Genomic DNA, 20784 nt, shown 5'->3' on the forward strand with positions numbered 1-20784 from the left:
CAGAAGTGCTTCCTCCCACTCGTCCAATGAAATTAGTTTAGACTATTCCTTCCGTTTACCAACTTCCGTCCACCATATTCCCTTTCTTAAGGGGGCAACGTCAACCGGCCACAGTCCACCCCTTCTAAACAATTTCATTGGCTGTTCATACTGTCCATCCAATCCAAAATGATATTTACAGTTCGTGAGTAAAGTTCATAGTCCATTCCGGCTATGCTCAGATGTAGATGATTCAAAAGTCCAAGAAAATCAGAAAATGAGAAAAATGGAAAACAGTTCATTTCTTCACTGATGAAGCGAAGAAAAGGGAAACAGGGAAATCTCAGGGTCTCTTAGTTGACTCAGGGCTCTCAGGGATCTCAGGGTTCGTGCACCGTAGACTCCTCGTTGATTCTTCCTTTGGACGCGATGTAGCTATACAACAGTTTGAAATTAACCTCTTTCAGCTAAAGTTAAATTTCTTTGTGGAATACACTGAATTTCACCATTCTCTTGCATTACCCAATAAGTGTGACCCGGACCTTCAGCTGAAACCACCCCTCGGACAGGTTTAGCCTCTCCTGAGGGTGAAAATACCCAAACAGTTTTACCTAACAGATTCTTTTCTCTAACAACAGGAACTCTATCACCTTCTACTTTCCGTAGCAAATCTGAATGTGCAGGTCCAGCTCGGTTCACTGAACCTCTACTATTTACCAGCCAGGTTGCTTGTGCTAAATATTTTTCCCAGTTTTTCAAAGATCCACCTCCCATGGCTTTGAGAGTGGTCTTCAACAAACCGTTGTAGCGTTCAATCTTCCCTGAAGCTGGTGCATAGTAGGGAATGTGGAATATCCACTCAATACCGTGCTCTTTTGCCCAGCTCTTTACAAGGTTGTTCTTGAAATGAGTTCCGTTGTCTGACTCAGTCCTCTCTGGAGTTCCGTGTCTCCACAGGATCTGTCTCTCCAGACCGAGAATGGTGTTGCGTGCAGTTGCATGTGGAACTGGATAAGTTTCCAACCATCCAGTGTTTGCCTCTACCATAGTAAGCACGTATTGCTTACCAGAACGAGAACGTGGCAGAGTGATGTAGTCAATCTGCCAAGCTTCACCATACTTGTACTTGGACCATCTGTCACCATACCACAGGGGCTTAAGTCGTTTTGCCTGCTTAATAGCAGCACAAATGTCACAGTCATGGATGACTTGAGTGATAGCATCCATGGAAATGTCTATGGATCTGTCACGAGCCCATTGGTATGTTGCATCTCTGCCTTGATGTCCTGACGAATCGTGAGCCCACCGAGCTAAGAACATCTCACCTCGGTGTTTCCAGTCGAGATCAAGATTAGAGTCCATGTCTACTTGAGAAACTCTTGCAGCTAGATCTGCCTGATGGTTGTGTTGCTGTTCCTCAGTAGCTTTGCTCTTAGGAATGTGAGCATCGATGTGTCTCACTTTCACTGGAATTCTCTCGATTCGATCAGCAATGTCCTGCCACAGGTTGGCTGCCCAAATGGGTTTTCCTTTCCTCTGCCAACCACTCTTCTTCCAGTTCTTTAGCCAACCCCATAGAGCATTGGCTACCATCCATGAGTCGGTGTAGAGATAAAGCTTTGGCCATCTCTCACGTTCAGCTACGTCGAGAGCTAGCTGGACAGCTTTTACCTCTGCGAACTGACTGGATTCTCCTTCTCCATCTTTCGCCTCCGCAACTCGGCGTGTTGGACTCCACACTGCAGACTTCCACCTTCGCTTGTTTCCAACAAGACGACAGGAACCGTCTGTGAACAAAGCGTATTTCTTTTCATCATCAGAGAGGTCATTGTAAGGAGGAGCTTCCTCAGCACGAGTTACTTTCTCCTCTGGAGGTTTAGCACAGTTGATGCCTTCAGGCCAACTTGAGATCACCTCCACTAGACCAGGTCTTTCAAGATTTCCCATTCGAGCTCTCTGTGTTATCAGAGCCATCCACTTGGACCAGGTTGAGTCTGTGGCATGATGTGGTGTGGATCCTTTGCCTTTGAACATCCAATTCAAAACTGGTAATCTGGGAGCTAAGAGAAGTTGTGATTCAGTTCCAATCACTTCAGAAGATGCTTTTACTCCTTCATAGGCAGCTAAAATTTCTTTCTCTGTTGGAGTATAATTAGCCTCTGAACCTCTGTAACCTCGACTCCAGAAACCAAGAGGTCGTCCACGTGTCTCACCTGGAGCTTTTTGCCACAAGCACCAAGTTGGACCATTGTCACTTGCAGCCGTGTACAGAATGTTCTTAATGTCTGGACCATCTCGGACAGGTCCCAGACCCATTGCTTGAATTACCTCTTGTTTTATCTGGTCAAAGGCTGCTTGTTGTTCAGGTCCCCAGTGGAAATGGTTTCTCTTTCGAGTCACATCATACAGAGGTTTCACAATCTGACTGTATCCAGGAATGTGTAGTCTCCAAAATCCCACTATCCCCAAGAAACGTAGGGTTTCTTGCTTGTTTGTGGGACTTGCCATGGTAGAGACTCTATTTACCACATCCACTGGAATGTGTCGGCGTCCATCCTGCCATCGCACTCCCAGAAACTGAATCTCTGTGGTAGGTCCTTTCACCTTGTCTCGTTTGATGGCAAAACCTGCATTCAGAAGAATGTCAATGATCTTGTTACCTTTCTCAAAGACTTCCTCAGCAGTTTTACCCCAGACGATGATGTCATCGATGAACTGGATGTGTTCTGGAGCACCGCCTTTCTCCAGAGCATCGTGGATCACTGCATGACAGATGCTTGAGCTGTGGATCCAGCCCATTGGCAGCCTGTTGAAAGTGTACTGGATTCCTCTCCAGGTGAAAGCAAACTGAGGCCTGCATTCCTCTGCTATGGGAATAGAGAAAAATGCATTAGCAATGTCTATGGTAGCATACCATTTGGCCTCTTTGGATTCCAGCTCATACTGTAGTTCCATCATGTCTGGCACTGCTGCACTCATAGGTGGTGTCACTTCATTTAGGGCTCGGTAGTCTACCGTCAGACGCCAGTCTCCATTCTGCTTCCGCACAGGCCACACTGGACTGTTGAAAGGTGAATGAGTTTTGCTGACGACTTTCTGACTTTCCAACTGACGAATCAGATTCTGAATGGGCAACAAAGAGTCACGGTTGGTTCTGTATTGTCTGTGATGCACAGTCTGAGAAGCAACCGGCAATTTAATGTCCTGTATCTTATGCTGTCCCACAACTGCAGATTCATCAGAAAGTTCAGGTCTGGCAGATAGCTTCAATTTTTGTCCATCAATTTCTATTGAAGCTACTCCAAAAGCCCATTTGTAACCTCTAGGGTCTTTGAAACGCCCTTCTCTCAGAAAATCAATTCCCAAAATACAGGGTGCGTCAGGTCCGGTCACAACTGTATGCTTCCTCCATTGTTTACCAGTTAAACTTATATTAACCTCTACCTTACTTAACTCTTGAGATCCACCAGTGACTCCCAGAATAGTTATAGACTCTGATCCCTGATAATTTGATGGTATTATGGTGCACTGAGCTCCTGTGTCAACCAAGGCCCTGTACTTCCGAAATTGTGAAGTGCCAGGCCACTGGATGTACACATCCCAATAGATTCTATTATCTCTGTTATCCCTCTCCTCCCCCTGGCGGAAGGCAGGGCACCCCTAGTTATGGGGAACATGTGCACATGTGCATTGCACATAGTTTGCAGGGTTATAACTTTGCATGTTATAACTGGAGCCACTGTTGGAGCCATAAGAGTCGTTCTGGGGAACTGTGGAAGTAACAGCTACCCTTCTGGTATTGCTACCTCGGGTTCTGCCACTTTGCAATTCCCTCAGTCTCCTGAAAAGATTAGAAGTTGGTTGGCCATCCCAGCGGTTCATGTTCTCACCAAACTGATCACGCAGAGTTATCCAAATAGTTCTACGTGATTGTCTTGGTGGTCTGTTTTGGAATGACCTGTTTTGGAATGTCCTGTTTTGGAATGACCTCCTTGGAGGACGTGTATTCCTCACAGATGAAACTTGTACCCACCTGGAGGAAGAATTGAAATTATCCTTCTGTGCCAATTGGTATATGGAATCTTTCAGATCCTTCATGCAATTCTCAATTTTTCCAGACAGAGTTTCAATAGCTGAAACCAAAGAACCACGTGTCATGCTATCCTCCAATTGTCTCATTTGATCACTGAATTGGCCAACCGTAGGAGAAGCTCCACCATAACTTCTTGACACAATTCTGCTTGCCAGAATGTTTGCATAATTAGAAGGAGCAAGTTTGATGATCTTTTTAGCAAGACCAATACCCACAGGAATGTCATCAGGATTCAGAGTTTCATGTTCACCATAGAGTAGCTCTCTAACAGCAAATTCTCTCAAGCGCTTAATTCCCTCATCTATGGTAGTCCAGGGTTTAGGATTCCATGGAAGATCATCTCGGGAAGGGTATCTCAGGGCAACCGCTATTAAAAGGCGTATCCACAGATTAACCTTACCGAGAGCTTCACCTAGATGTCTATCTATTCCATTGTCCCTTGAGAGAGTTCCTAACTGAGCTGCTGACTTGTCTCCAACTGTTAGAGCTGAAGCACCTGTATCATAACACCTACTAAGCCAAGCTAGAACTGGCTCCTTATCTGCCCTGGTGAAATCTTTACGGACATTTCGCAATTCCTCCCGTGGTGACGAACAGTCCGTAATATCATCTTCATCTTCATCTCCCTGAAGTCTTTGCCCATAAAATCCTGCTGTCATTCTCCTAAGGATCTCTTTAAGCTGAGAACCACCTTTGCCAGCTGCCTTCCTAGCTTCATCTCTATCCTGCTTTGATCTCACTAGGTTAGCTAGATCTTTAAAACAAAACTTCTCTTCCTCCTGAGCAGGATCTTTTAGAGTAGAGGGCCCCTCACCAGGATCAGTCTCCTCCTCTTCTTCTCCATCTTTGGCCTTTCCAGCTCTAGTCTTTAAAGGAGCCACCTTAACTGGAGCTGTGTTTGAATTTACAGCCACCTTAATGGAAGCTGACAGGTCCTGAGATAAATCAGCTGCTGGGGCAGTGACTTCCGGTCCCACCGAGGGAGTGGGTGGAAGTGACGTTGCTCCATTACTGGCCGATGGAGAAGAAGAAGAAGGAGGAGAAGCGGGAGAAGGAGTAGGTGCCATGTTGATACCAGCCGATGCCCTTGGCTGCTTGCTAGAATCAGCAAAGTCATTTAGAGCTGCCTTACCAATTAACTTTTTAGCCTTCTTTTTAACTGACACGGGTTCTCCACAGTCCTCGTCACTAGATGACTCTGGGACTGATCGAGAGCCACGGCGTTTTCTTTTTGATCTAGTTTTAATAACAAAACACGCCCTGGACACCTTTTTCTCTCGCCACAAGGAATACAGAGAAAACACATTAGTTATCACCAGCAGCAGAATTATACACATCACATAAATCACCTTTGGATCCCAGGCATCACCTAAAGTTACTGTCTCCTCAGGCGGAATCTTAAAACTCTTTATCTCAATTGGGAGAGTGGTGGAGGTAACATTCCTGTATCTCACTGGCCATAATAAATTAATACATTTTCCATACCATAATTTAACTTTATACATAACCCACATATAAATTGTCCGCACCAAATATTTGCCCAGGTAATCCAAAATCAAACCCAAACAATACCTGTAAATCAGAGCCCCAAAAATTGAAAAGAACAATCGCTCCACAAACCACAACACCTTCATGTTTGCTAATTCAGCTGGAAAACACTAAATCAATCAAATAATAAATTAAACTAATTATCTGCCGCACGTTGGGTACGCCAATAAAAAAAATGTGGTGGGTGGAAGGGTAAGGCCAAGAAGCCTCCTCCCTTCCCCCTTGTAAAGTAAAAGGGAAAAAAAAAATTGAAGGGAAAGGAAAAAAAACTCGCAAGCTGAATTAGCAAAGCAGTGGAGCTATATTTACAAAGCGATGTAGGGTTTGCAGGGGATTATTTACAAATTTACAATATCTACAATATATACAAAGATATACAACAGAGTAACACAGAAATGAGAGTAATCCCTCTCGGCAGAGAGGGGGGTTCCCCACCTCTTCTTTCCCCTCTCTCCCCCCTTTCCCCAGATTAGGTTAGAAGAGAGAGAGAGCGAAAGAAAGAAGTTAAAAGCAGTTTTGTGTTAATTGGAAAGGAGTTAATACCGGCTGTTATCTGGTTTTCAAGGCCGAGGCCTTGGCAGAAAGCCCAGCACAGGCAGAGATGCTGCACGAAGCAAAGACGGAAGCAAGACTGACTGAGAAGTGCTGGAAATGTCCAGTATAATCCCAGCTCAGAAGTGCTTCCTCCCACTCGTCCAATGAAATTAGTTTAGACTATTCCTTCCGTTTACCAACTTCCGTCCACCATATTCCCTTTCTTAAGGGGGCAACGTCAACCGGCCACAAACCTCCACCTTACTTAACTCTTGAGATCCACCAGTGACTCCCAGAATAGTTATAGACTCAGATCCCTGATAATTTGATGGCATTATGGTGCACTGAGCTCCTGTGTCAACCAAGGCCCTGTACTTCCGAAATTGTGAAGTGCCAGGCCACTGGATGTACACATCCCAATAGATTCTATTATCTCTATTGTCCCTCTCCTCCCCCTGGCGGGAGGCAGGGCACCCCTAGTTATGGGGAACATGCCCACATGTGCATTGCGCACAGTGTGCAGTGTTATAACTGGAGCTACTGTTGGAGCTACTGGAGTTGTTCTGGGGAACTGTGGAAGTAACAGCTACCCTTCTGGTATTGCTCCCTCAGGTTCTGCCACTTTGCAGTCCCCTCAGTCTCCTGAAAAGATTAGAAGCTGGTTGGCCATCCCACCGGTTCATGTTCTCAGCAAACTGATCATGCAGAGTTATCCAAATGGTCCTACGTGACTGCCTTGGTGGTCTGTTTTGGTTTGATCTGTTTTGGAATGACCTTCTTGGAGGACGTGTGTTCCTCACAGATGAAACTTGTATCCACCTGGAGGAAGAATTGGAGTTATCTCTTTGTGCCAATTGGGATATGGAATTTTTAAATTCATCCTTCAACTCTTTCATGCAATTCTTTATTTCACCGGACAGAGTTTCAATGGCTGAAACCAAAGAAACACGTGTCATGCTATCCTCCAATTGTCTCATTTGATCACTGAATTGGTCAACCGTGGGAGAAGCTCCACCATAATTTCTTAACACAATCCTGCTTGCCAGAATGTTCGCATAATTAGAAGGAGCAAGCTTGATGAGCGTTTTAGCAAGACCAGTTCCCACAGGAATGTCATCAGGATTCAGAGTTTCATGTTCACCATAGAGTAGCTCTCTAACAGCAAATTCTCTCAAGCGCTTAATTCCCTCATCTATTGTAGTCCAGGGCTTAGGATTCCATGGAAGATCATCTCGGGAAGGGTATCTCAGGAAAACTGCCATTAAAAGGCGTATCCACAGATTAACCTTACCGAGAGCTCTGCCTAGATGTCTATCTATTCCATTATCCCTTGAGAGAGTTCCTAACTGAGCTGCCGACTTGTCTCCAACCATTAGAGCTGGAGCACCTGTATCATAACATCTACTAAGCCAAGCTAGAACTGGCTCCTTATCTGCCCTGGTGTAATCTTTCCGGACGTTTCTCAATTCTTCGCGGGGTGAAGAACATTTGGAAATATCATCCTCTTCCTCCTTTGCCTCCTCTCCCTCAACTTGTTGTCCAAATAATCTTGCTGTCACTCTCCTAAGGATCTCTTTAAGCTGAGAACCACCACTGCTAGCTTCTGTCCTAGTTGCATCTCTATCCTGTTTTGATCTTACTAGCTCCACTAGATCTTTAAAAGAAACCTTCTCTTCCTCTTCAGCAGGATCTTTTCTAGTAGAAGGTCCCTCATCAGGATCAGTCTCCTGCTCTTCTTCCCCATTAGCTCCTAGATCAGCTTTGGCCTTTCCACTTCTAGTCTTTAAAACTGCTACTTGCTTAATTGGAGCTGTGCTTGAATTTGCAGCCACCTTAACAGAAGCTGACAGGTTTTGAGACAGATCAGCTGCTGAGAAGGCGTGTGGAAATGACTTTGCCTTGTTAATGGCTGCTGCTAAAGGCAGGGGAGCCGCCATGTTGGAAGCTGCCGCCACCCCTGGCTGCTTGCCAGAATCAGCAACAGAACCGTTCAAAGCAGCCTTTCCAGTAGGCTTTTTAGCTTTCTCTTTAACTGACACAGATTTTCCACTCTCCTTATCACTGGACGTCTCGGGCTGACCTAGAAGTACACCGTCTCTTCTTTGATCTATGCTTAGTAATGAAGCAGGTCTTAGACATTTTTTTTCTCCCAGTGCAAGGAAAACAACAAATAGACATTAATCATCACCGATAGCAGGATTACACACATCAAAAAAATTAGCTTTGGATCCCAGCCATCACTTAAAATTACTCTTTCACCTACTGGAATCTTAAACTGCCTTATCTCAATTGGGAGAATGCTCGAGGTCACATTCCTGTATCTGGTAAGCCAAAAGAATCCCAGACAGCCATCATATAGAAGCTGGATCTTGTACATAAACCACAAATAAATTTTCTGCATTAAATATTTAACTAGGTAATCCAGAATCAAACCCAAACAATATCTGTGAATCAGAACCCCAAAAATTGAGAAGAACAGACGCTCCAAAATCCAAAACACCTTCATGTTTGCTAGTCCGGCTTGAGCAAGCAATAAATCAAACTAATTATCTGCCCCACATCGGGCGCCAAAAAGAAATGTAGTGGTTTGGAGAGAAGGCCTAGCCTCCTCTCCCCGACAAAGAGGAAAAATAACCACAGCTAACCCAGCCGGAGAAGCAAGGAAAATGCTGTATTTTACAAGGAATGTGGAAAATGCAATATTTGTACACAATTTAGAGTATTTACAACATATACACAGAAATATACAGCAAAGTAAAAAAAACAAGAATACAGGAATGAAATTCCCTCCTCCGGACAGAGGAGGGTTCCCCCCCTGTACCCCCTTCTCTCCCTTTTTTCCCAAAGAGGGTTAGAAAGAGAGAAAAAAGCAGGAAATTAATAAAGCAGAATATTAGTAGGCCTCATGCTTATCTGTTCAAGGTTGCTCTGGCAGGGAGCCCAGAAGCAGGCAAGCTGGAAAGGAGAAGGAAAGGAGCGAACTGAGGAAAGTTCCAACTGAACCCAAAACTTAAAGTTGCATTCTACCAATGAAATTTGTTTAGAATATCTGATTGTTTTCATTAATATTCCAAAACATTCAGCCAGAGTGTCCCAGCACTGTCCCTTTCTTAAAGGCACAGCCTCAAACGGTCACAATCAGGTTGCCTAGAGCCACATCCAGCCTGGCCTTAAAAACCTCCAGGGATGAGGCTTCCACCACCTCCCTTGGACAACCTGTTCCAGTGTCTCGCCACCCTTATGGGGAAGAACTTCTGCCTAACATCCAATCTGAATCCACCCATTTCTAGTTTGTTTTTTTTCATTTCCTCCTAGTCCTAATGCATGATGCAAGGTGGCAGATCAGGAGATACTGTAGGATTAACAAGAGGGAGTCCACCAGAGGCTACAGAGATGATGAGGGGCGAGACTGGAGCATCTCTCTGCCGAGGAGAGGCTGGAACCCATGGTGATGCTGTGACACAAGAGCTGTGATTGGTGCTCAGAAGCCACATGAAACTGAAATTGCTAATTCACAATCCTGGGCTGGATTCTTCTTCCTCTATAGGTGTTGCAACTGCAGACAGAGAGGTGGTAGGAGATGGTCAGGGATGCCACTGCTATTGGTTCGGTGAATAAGGGGGTCACTGGAAGTGGCAAGATAAAGCCTGCATGGCTTAAAGTGGAATTCTTCCTGGTGGGAAGGAAGTGCTTGTGCAAAGGGTTCCCAAAAAAAGATGCTAGGTGAGACACTGTTTCTTTGCTGTGATTGGGAGCTGCATTGCTATAATGAAGGGTTTGAGACAGAAGGAAACTTGGCTAAACTGCCTGAAAAGGTGCTGTAAGGTAAGAAGCTCTTCCTCTTCAGCTGAACTCTTCCAGTGTTGAATTATGAAAGTGTTTGAAGTTTAAACAGCTGCCAGATAAAGCTTGAGTTCCAATATTTGGTCACCCACTGAAGACCAGATTAATCCATAGTGAATCTGTCAGCCTTTTCCTACTTTACTCACAGTTTTACTGTGAATGAATACTTTTGATGGCCACTCTGAATCAAACTCACTGGCCAGTCCCAAAGTAAATGAAGTGTGCAGAAGCTTTATTGTAAGAGGAATCATACTGAAGTGGAAAGATGGATTGAATAGGAGACCCTGGAGCTATTGGCTTTGATTAGAGGAAAACAAGTGGGATTTTAAAACAAAGAAATAGATCTAAAAAGGAAGAGTGTGGGGAATGGGAAGGCAGAGCCACCAGAGAGGCATCCCATTTTTCATTAATCTTCAAAAAGATAAAATGTCTGTGTGGTTTTGAGGTGAGAAAATCTATTTGTGAATCCACTCTTCAAGTCCTGTGAAACTCCAATCTTGGCACTTTGTGGGGAATACTTATTTCAAAGCAGTTTTCTCTGCCAGATGTACATGGAGCTGATCTTGCCAATTAGGCACTTTAGAAAGCTCTCATCCTCATGGCATCTGACCACCTTGTGTTGTATAGGAGGCACTCCACATGCAAATATGCCCCAGTGCCATCATCCTTTCAAATTGAGGAGGCTTGAATCCACTGATCAATATGAAATCCCAGGCCATCTGTTGGTCTCAGAAGAACTGTCTGGTGGCTTTCTTCCATGCATCCCTTCCTCACCCTCGCATTCCCTCGGGCATGTCCAGTTGCTGTTCTGCAGGTGTGCCTGGCAAAGCTGAACACAAGGCTTTGGGGTTTTTGGTTTGTTTTTTTTTTTTCCCCTTGCTACTCTCCTTAATGGTGCTTTCTCCATTAGAGACAAGCTGATCGTGTGCTTTCCTGCTCATGAAGCAAAAAAGAGGTGCCAGGTCAGCCTGCTGGTCCCTCCGGCCACCACCAGCAGTTGTCCTGCAAAAGGCTTATTGGCATTGCAGGGATTGTGTGCCTGCTGTTGCTCTCAGAGGCTCTTCATCCCACAGTGAAGCTGGTTCCTGGCACTCTCCATTTTTGTGGCAGACCATAGTGCAACAGGCTGCAAATGTTCTTTTTCAGTTAAGATTTTTTCCCCTCCTCTTCTACTAACACACCAGATTAGTTTTAGACTATAATTAACTTCTGAGTTAAGCTGACTGCAATGTGAAGTCTTGACAACAAACAGAAGCAGCAGCTGACTCAATGCCAAACAGCCATGTGTGTCTTAACCCCACTCTTACCAGGCAGAGACCCTGGTTCATAGATTCATAGAACAGTTTGGGTTGGAAGGAACCTTAAAGATCATCTAATTCTGACCCCCCTGCTATGGGCAGGAACACCTGCCACTAGACCAAGTTGCTCAAGGCCTCACACAACCTGGCTTTGAACACTTCCAAGAAGGGGATGTCCACAACCTCCCTGGGCAACCTGTTCCAGTGTTTCACCAACCTCACTGGAAAGAATTTCTTCCTAATCACCAGTCTAAATCTACCCTCCTCAAGGTTTAATCCATTCCCTCTCATTCTTTCACAAGAAGCCCTTGTAAAAAGTCCTTTCCCTGCTTTCTTGTAGCCATGGGCAGGGACCCCTCATACTACATCAGGTTGCCCAGAGCCACATCCAGCCTGGCCTGAAAAACCTCCAGGTATGGAGCTTCCACCACCTCCCTTGGACAACCTGTTCCAGTGTCTCACCACCCTCATGGGGAAGAACTTCCAAACATCCAATCTGAATCTACCCATTTCTATTTTTTTTTTCCATTCCCCCTAGTCCTATCATTAAGACCATCCTGAGGAACTTAGAGCTGATGTGGTTCTGTAGTGAACGATACTTATGATCAGGGTTGTGCCCCAAACATTTGGGTAGGATATATTCCTCTATGTGTTAACCCTCCTTTGTTCCCCCTCCTTTCTGGAGGCAGCAGGGGGGATCCTGGCGCCACTGAGTCCAGGTAAACAGCCTACCTAGGCGTGGTCTCACCCCTGCAGTACTAGAGGCAGGCTATATGTTTGTTTCCCTGGGTATAGCATATACTCAGGCCATATTTGGTAGGTGGTAGTTCATTGGTTAATGTTTGCGTTGGCAACAGATGCTTATTGGGCCAGTATTCACTGGGGCAAATGGTAAATAGGGGTCGTTTGGTAAATGAGCCCCCCCCCACCTCGGTGTTGGAGCCTGTGTGTGTGTGCGTGCGTGCGTGCCAGCCAGTGCTTCGGGAGGCCTCGTGGTCCTTTTGCCATCGTCACCCAGCTGCGTGCGGTGCCGTGGACAGCACTCCGTGGGATCAACCGCTGTGTGATCCATCGTAGGAGAAAACCTGGTAGACCGTGTGAACCAGCGTTGCTGACCTGCCACTGCCCCCCTCCAAGCGAGGAACCTTTTGTATCCTGGGAGAGAACAGCAGAGCCATGCGGTGCAGCCACATGGCCGGCGCCATTTCCTGTCTCCTTATTACGGCGCATCCGTGCCACGTTGTCTGGACTATAAACATTATTAAGGAAAGACTTCACAAAGTTCTCAGCTTGTGAGTAAGCCAAGCCCTTCTTTACAGAGCTTCAGTTAGGATAGCGTTTATATTGCTCCGGGTGGAGGGTTGCCAGTCACTGACCAACCCCTCCCCCACCACTCTCTGACTCAGTCTAGATTATAAGTTCTGTGAATCATTTTGATTTAAATGCCCATACATAACATTCTGTAAAGATAGTTCCACTAACCGAATATTGATACCTGTGAAGGGTGACTGTAAATACCCCGTTACAGAGTTTGTACATATATAAATAAACTTATATTTTCATTGATGGATCTGCCGCGCATTTCTGAGGGTATATCCACGACAGGTTCAAATTCCCCCATTTTGGGGGATGGAAGCAGAGCAACTTTCCCTTTCACGGATGATGTTTTCATATGGATGATGAAGTCAAATTAGACTCTAGAAGGGCAATGTGGTCAGCCCAAGTGCCATCTCTCTCTCAAGAGCCTGCTGTGGGTGTTCATTACTGTTGTTCCCTGATTTGCCTTTGATGTGCCAATTTTCAGCTGATGAATAATTGTCTGTGCTGATAACTTGGGGAGTCAAGTGCGGTGTGGCAGCACTCTGTGAGGGGCGGACTTGTGGTCTGTGGCGTAGCAGATCTGATTCCTGACTTCCCATTCCAGTCAGTAAACTTGTCAATTAGCTGCATTTGAAAAATTATTTTGATTAGTGCAATCAGTAAACACAGAAATCTCTTCTTTGCCACCCTGATTAGATGAATTGTTACTCGAGGGGCTGCTATAGAAAGCAGTTTATTTGGCCTCATAGGGTCTAGGAAATGGCCAAGTTTTGAAGACTGAAGAAAATATTAATTGTCATTTCTTCTCATGAATTTGTGTGTGTGTGTGTTTGTGTGTCTCTTTTTGAAGTGCAATTCACTGCTCCAAGCTTTTTCCCTTCAAAGATTGTTCTCTGTCAGAGAACAGAGTGGCTTTAAATGTTTTGATGATGATTTCATTAAACTCTTTTCAGAAACTGTTCCCTAGAGCTGAAAAAAAAAAGAGAGATTTGGTTACAGCAAGAGAGCTGAGTCCTTTCCTTATCAGCTGCAAAGTGATTAAATAGGACACATGTTTTTTAACTAGCCCTTAAGCAGGGGGCTGTGTGAATGGGAAATGCTCTACCAGGGTGAGACCAGCATCATCTCACTGGATTGCTCACTAGAGCACTCTCTGACCTTGGCAGTGGAATGGAAAACGTGGTCATAAACGTGAAATGTGAAGCTCTGACCAGGGAGGGACAAGCTGTATTAGTCTGTGTAATTGCCCTGATACGTGGGGGTCTTGCCTAGCTCGGGCTGCACAGAGCAGAGGGGTGAGGGAAGCATCACCATTATTCTCTGTGGAAAAATAGGGTATTTTTATGGATTTTGTATCTGCTAGCAAGCAAAAGGAGAGCTGAGACAGGCTTAGGTGACCTGCAAGTCTGGTTGTGGTGACAGAGCCAAAACCCAGCCCTCATCCTGGAATCTGCAGCTGTTTGGAGCTACAGATGGAAAGGTTTGAGCCTCCCAGTTTGCTGATGATACATACCCCACTGGGAGGAGTGGCTGACAGGCCAGAAGGCTGTGCTGCTGCTATCCAGCCTGAGAGCTGGGTGGAGCGAAATCAAATGAAATTCACTAAGGGCAAGTGTAAAGTTCTGCATCTGGGAAAGAGCAACCCCACAGATCAGTACAGGTTGGGGGCTGACTTGTTGGAGAACAGCTCTGAGGAAGAGGACCTGGGTGTTCTGGCAGACGGCATACTGACCATGAGCCAGCAATGTGCCCTTGTGGCCAAGAAGGCTGATGGCATCCTGGGATGCATTCAGAGGAGCGTGGCCAGTAGGTTGAAGGAGGTTCTCCTCGCTCTCTATTCTGCACTGGTAAGGCCTCACCTGGACTACTGTATCCAGTTCTGGGCACCCCAGCTGAAGGCAGCACTAGAGACCTGAGTTTTCTTTTTGCACTGATCTCATGTTCCAAAGCAAACTCACCACCACTGAAGCAGGCACAGCCTGCTTGTGTAAAAGTCCTTGTGGTTGGCAGACTCAAAGTGCCACAATACCCATCTTCAGTCCTTTAGACTACTTTGGTGACAGTGCATATGAAGTAACCAGTTATATCTCATCATGAGCATCAGTTGATGTCTGTCTCTCTGTGTGTATATTTCACAGAATCACTGAATGCCAGGTTGGAAGGGACTCCAAGGATCATCCAGTCCAACCTTGATAGCTGTCGAGGGTTGGGGGGAAGGCCAGGCCTTCTCCCCCCCCTTGTAAAGTGAAGGGAAAGAAAATTGAAAGAGAAAAAAGCCACAGCCTGTTTAGCAAAGGATTGTGTGCTATATTTACAAAGCAGTTTAGGAAGATGCAGGGGAATATATACACAATTTACGGTATTTACAATATATACAGAAATATACAACAAAGTAACACAAAAATGAGATAGAATAGAATAGAATAGAATAGAATAAACCAGGTTGGAAGAGACCTTCAAGATCATCACGTCCAACCTATCACCCAACACCACCCAATCAACTAACCCATGTAACCAAGCACCCTGTCAAGTCTCCTCCTGAACACCTCCAGTGACGGCGACTCCACCACCTCCCCAGGCAGCCCATTCCAATGGGCAATCACTTTCTCCGTGTAAAACTTCCTCCTGACCTCCAGCCTGAACTTCCCCTGGCGCAGCCTGAGACTGTGTCCTCTTGTTCTGGTGCTGGCTGCCTGGGAGAAGAGACCAACCTCTGCCTGTTTACAACCCCCCTTCAGGAAGTTGTAGAGAGCAATAAGGTCACCCCTGAGTCTCCTCCTCTCCAGGCTAAGCAGCCCCAGCTCCCTCAGTCTCTCCTCATAGGGCTTGTGTTCCAAGCCCCTCACTAACTTCGTTGCCCTTCTCTGGACTCGTTCCAGCAAGTCAACATCCTTCCTAAACTGAGGGGCCCAGAACTGGACACAGTACTCGAGGTGTGGCCTAACCAGTGCAGTGTACAGGGGCAGAATGACCTCCCTGCTCCTGCTGGCCACACTGTTCTTAATGCAGGCCAGGATGCCATTGGCCCTCTTGGCTGCCTGGGCACACTGCCCCTCCTCCGCCAGGAGGAAGGGTTTCCCCCTGTACCCCCTTCTCTCCCCTTTTTCCCCAAAGAGGGTTAGAAAGAGAGAAAAAGGAGCAATTGTTAATTAAAAGCAGTTAGTACAGGCCTTGCGGTTATCAGTTCCAAGGTCAGTCTGGCCGAAAGCCCAGAAGCTGTGATCTGTGGGAAGGAGGGGGGAAGAGTGCAAGACTGAACTGAGACAAGTCCCACTGGGAATCAAAACTGAAGGCAGTGCTCTGCTTTTCCACCAATGAAATTAGTTTAGACCTGTCTTGTTTATAAATCATTCGGCCATGGTGTCCCTTTGTTAAAGGCACCGCCTCAAACGGTCACAATAGCTGATAGTGGAGTTGAAATGAGGTGGCCCAGCAACCTGTCAAGCTGAGTCCTAAAACTGAGCAGTATAGGCAAATCCACTGCTTCCCTTGGGAGATGATTCCAATCTTAACTGTTCTCATGGTGAAACATTTTTCTCCTGAAGTCCAATCAGAATCTCCCCAGGAGTAACTAGTACCCATCACCCCTTTTCCACATGACTCCTTGTCAAAAGGGAGTCTCCATCATCCTGGCAGCCACCCTAAGCCTTGGCTTCTTAAGGCTGAGAAGGCTCTGGGGAGACCTTAGAGCAGCCTTCCATTACCTGAAAGGGCTCTCCAAGAAAGCTGGGAAAGGACTTTTTACAAGGGATCCTTGTGACAGGACCAGAGGGAATGGATTGAAGCTTGAGGAGGGCAGATTTAGACTGGATATGAGAAAAGAAATTCTTTCCAGTGAGGGTGGTGAGGCACTGGAACCGGTTGCCCAGAGAGGCTGTGGATGCCCCCTCCCTGGAGGTGTTCAAGGTCAGGTTGCATGAGGCCTTGAGCAACCTGGGCAGGTGGAAAGTGTCCCCACCCATGGCAGGGGGTTGGAACCAGATGATCTTCAAGGTCCCTTCCAACTCGCCCAAACCATTCTATGAAAACTCAGTTGTCTCAGCCCTTCTTCGTATGGCAAAGAGCTGTACATGGGGGGGGGGAGGTATACGTGGTCAATCTGTAAATTAAATGTAGCTCAGGCTGTTGCTGGGCTGGATTAGCTCTGCCTAGAGGAAGCCTGGGTAGGAACAAGGAGCTGCTGGGGATCAGAATTTATTTCCCCTGACGAAAGGGTGTTCTCTTCAGCGGGGGCTGCTTGCACCCTCCCCTGCACACTCAAGTGCTGCCCTCAAAGGTTTGTGTGGGGCTCAGACAGTTACAGCCTGCAGACAATCCAGCCAGAGTTAGGAGAGAGGCACAGATTTTCCCTCTTTTTTTTTTTTTCTTTTCCTTCTTTCCCCTTTTCTTTCAAATTTTTGCAAAGCTTTAGCCTACTTGAAATGTTGGCAGTTTAACAGGGCACTGCTGTCCCATCCCAGTGCATCCATTAGACAACTTCTGGAACCGGTTGTTGGAATTAGGTCACACTTAAACACCATTGAGAAGAATCAAAGGTGTCACTGAAACTCAAGCTTTTGATTGAGGCACAATTTGAGTGTTGTGGACTGACTGGGGAGCTATTGATTAGGTGTTTCTTTTATCCTGTTTACTGACCAGTTTATTTAGAAGAACAACAACCCTTTAATTGCGTGGCCTGTGTAAAGCAACCTTGTTACTGCTGCATCTTTGCAAGGAGTTAATTTGGGTAGGAGAAACAATTGAGAAGTGGGTGGTCCTCCTCACTGCAGGGCCTTATAACTGCAGGGCTGAATCTCTGGCCAAGTTCTTAGCCAGCAAGGCTTTAATGCAGTCTGGTGGCAGATCTCGGAGAGATCATTAATAGATTTATTAGCATTGTTGTTATTACTATTATTGTGGTTTCAATTATTACTACTATACTTATTACTACTATGATTACTGTTATTATTACTATTATTATGATTTATATTTTAAAATTATGGTCTAAGTTAATTTTTTAGATATTTTTTGCTGTCTTTAAGTATAACCTCAATGGGACTTTATATTTGCAGTCTGGTGACTGATCTCTGAGAGATTAATAATAATAAGTTTATTATTAACATAATTAACATCATTATTAACATTATTATAATAATAACCATCATTATTATTTTACTGTTATGTTATTATTGTCTAGGTTAACTTATGAAATATTTTTACTATCTTTAAATGCAACTGGAATGGAACTTTATATTTGCAGCCTGGTGACTGATCTGAGAGATCATTAATATAATAATAATAATAATAAATCATGCACACATAAAGTAATAATATTAGTATTAATATTAATATTTTATTGTTATCTTATTCTGGTCTAAGTTAACTTATGAAATATTTTTTTACTATCTTTAAATGCAACCTGAATGGAACTTTATATCTGCAGTCTGCTGACTGATCTGAGAGATCATTAATAGATTTATTACAATAATAATAACAACAACAACGATGATGATTATAATAATGAGTTGTTATATGTTATTGTTATATTATTCTGGTCTAGGTTAACCTATGAAGTATTTTTTTTACTATCTTTAAATGCAACCTGAATGGAACTTCATGTTTGCAGTCTGGTGACTGATCTCTGAGAGATCATTAATAGTTTGGCATTATTGTGATTGCTGCGATTGTTGTTAATATTGATATTATTTTTATTGTTGTTGTTATTATTAACAGTATTATTATTACATTATTATTGTTTAGGTTAACTCATGATTTTTTTTTACTGTCTTTAAATACAACCTGAATGTAACTTTATACAGTGTAAATTTTAGTTATGTATCATAGATAATTAAATTGTGTTATAGTCTAGCTAATTATACTTGTAACCTTTATACAAATATAACCTATTTATGTATATAATGTCACTATAACTTCTTTATTGGACGGTGAATGAAGTGGAACTGTTTGCTTTTATGACACGCTCTTTTAGTTTGCTTTCTAGAATAACTCAGCCTCATCAGAGGGAAACTTGCACATCTTTTGAACAGTAACTCTTTGTGGCTCAAACCTGGTGTGTGGCGATGGTGACACAGTGGTGTGTGTATGTATCTGTATTTTTTTGGTACAGTACACTGATGGAAGAACCTGGAAGAAATGTATACATTAAATGAAGTTTTCAGTTGTTATGGTAACAAACACCAAGAGAAGTGCCCAAGCACTAATTAGTGCTACTTGCAGCAATTAAAATCCATTTCTTCTAACTTGGAGCTTAGTAAAACAACAACATCAAAAAGTTGCTTTTTTATTAATGAATCCTGAGCTTGCTATTACTGATGACCACAGGGCCTCCATCAAAATCAGTGGCGGTAACCCATGACTTGGTGGATTGTATTTGGTGGTGCAGCCAGTTTGAGCTTTTCTGTTTAAAACAGGTCCTCAGGCACCTCGAAGAGTAAGCAGGGCACAGATCTTTAAGACCTTGCATTTTTCTGTACTAACATTTTGGTTTACCCTCTAGATCTTAGACCCCAGGAGGCTTGGCGAGGTCCTACACCCTTGTTTCCACAGAACCCACAAAGGTAAGGTGGGAGGGATGAAGTTGGGTATAAACTCTTTAGGAAGGATAGGCAGGGAAGGAGAGGAGGAGGTGTTGCCCTCTATGTCAATAGCCAGTTGGAATCAGTGGAGCTCCAACTGGGGAGGGATGATAAGCTAGTTGAGAGTGTATGGGTCAAAATTAAAGGCAGGACAGGGGAAGAAGATATTACTGTGGGGGTCTCCTACAGGCCACCTGACCAGCAGATCCAAGCAGATGAGGCCCTCCATAGGCAAATAGAAGCAGCTTCCAGGTCACAAGCCCTGGTCCTCATGGGTGATTTCAACCACCCGGACATCTGCTGGAGGGACAACACAGCAAGGCACCAGCAATCCAGGATGTTCCTGGACTGCATAGAAGACAACTTCCTCCTCCAAATGGTGGAGGAACCAACAAGAAATGGTGCCATGCTGGACCTTGTTCTCACCAACAGGGAAGGGCTGGTAAGCAATGTGAGGCTCATAGACGGCCTTGGCTGCAGTGACCATGAAGCAGTTGAATTTAACATCCTCAGGGCAATCAGGAGGAAGTATTCCAAGCTCATGACCCTAGACTTTAGGCATGCAGATTTTGATCGCTTCAGGGATCTGCTAGCCAAAGTGTCATGGGACAAAGCCCTGGAGGGAAGAGGGACCCAGGACAGCTGGTCAGTATTCAAGGACCACCTCCTCTGTGTCCAGGAGCTCTGTGTACCAACAAAGAGAAAAGCAGGTAAGAATGCTAGGAGGCCTGCCTGGATGGGCAAGGAGCTACTGGACACACTATTACTTAAAAGGAAACTCTACAGGAAGTGGAGGGAAGGACAGGTAGAACAGGGGGAATACAAGGAAGCTGCCCGAGCAGCAAGAGTCCTGGTCAGGAAAGCCAAAGCAGAGTTTGAGTTGAATCTAGCCAGGGAGATTAAAGGGAATACTAAGAACTTTTACAGGTATATTAATGGGAAGAAGAAGACTAGGGAAGGTGTGGGCCCCCTCAGAAAAGAAAATGGTGACATGGTCACCTGTGATGAGGAAAAGGCTGAGGTACTTAATAACTTCTTTACCTCAGTCTTCACTGCAAGGGCCTCTAGCCACACTCCTGATGTTATGGAAGTCAAAGCCAGGGACAGGGAGGAAGAACTGCCCATTGTAAGTGCAGATCAGGTTCGTGATCATCTGAAGAACCTGAAAGTGTTCAAGTCCATGGGACCCGACGGGTTACACCCACGGGTGCTGAGAGAACTGGCAGATGAGGTTGCTAAACCCCTCTCTATTATATTTCAAAAGTCCTGGCAGTCTGGTGAAGTCCCCACAGACTGGAAAAGGGGAAACATTGCCCCCATCTTCAAAAAGGGCAAGAAGGAGGAACCAGGGAACTACAGGCCAGTCAGTCTCACCTCTGTGCCTGGAAAGATCATGGAACAGATCCTCCTGGAGTCACTACTCGCTCAAAAGAATAGTGAAGAGGTGATTGGGAACAGTCAGCATGGCTTTGCCAAGGGCAAATCCTGCCTGACCAACCTGGTGGCCTTCTATGAGCAGGTGACAAAATTAATAGATGAGGGGCGAGCAACTGATGTCGTTTACCTGGACCTGAGCAAAGCCTTCGACACTGTC

The 20784-nt window shown here is 45.0% G+C and overlaps 1 protein-coding gene across 2 annotated transcripts in view; it reads left to right on the top strand.

The window, feature by feature from the left end:
• The window catches only part of XRN2 (5'-3' exoribonuclease 2), a 133186-nt gene that overhangs the window by 97976 nt on the left and 14426 nt on the right, over positions 1–20784 (top strand). Inside the window, exon 26 of one of the 2 annotated variants that reach the window (XM_068143239.1) lies at positions 19112–19172. In XM_068143239.1, the coding sequence (XP_067999340.1) occupies positions 19112–19172 (61 nt within the window). Of the gene's footprint in view, positions 1–9469; positions 12127–19111; positions 19173–20784 lie in introns of those variants that run through there. The other variant, XM_068143240.1, reaches the window with a different exon arrangement.

The sequence above is a fragment of the Melanerpes formicivorus genome, unplaced genomic scaffold, assembly GCF_026170545.1.
Source record: "Melanerpes formicivorus ecotype bairdi unplaced genomic scaffold, bMelFor1.0.p_v2 SCAF_9, whole genome shotgun sequence".
Taxonomy (NCBI): Eukaryota; Metazoa; Chordata; class Aves; order Piciformes; family Picidae; genus Melanerpes; species Melanerpes formicivorus.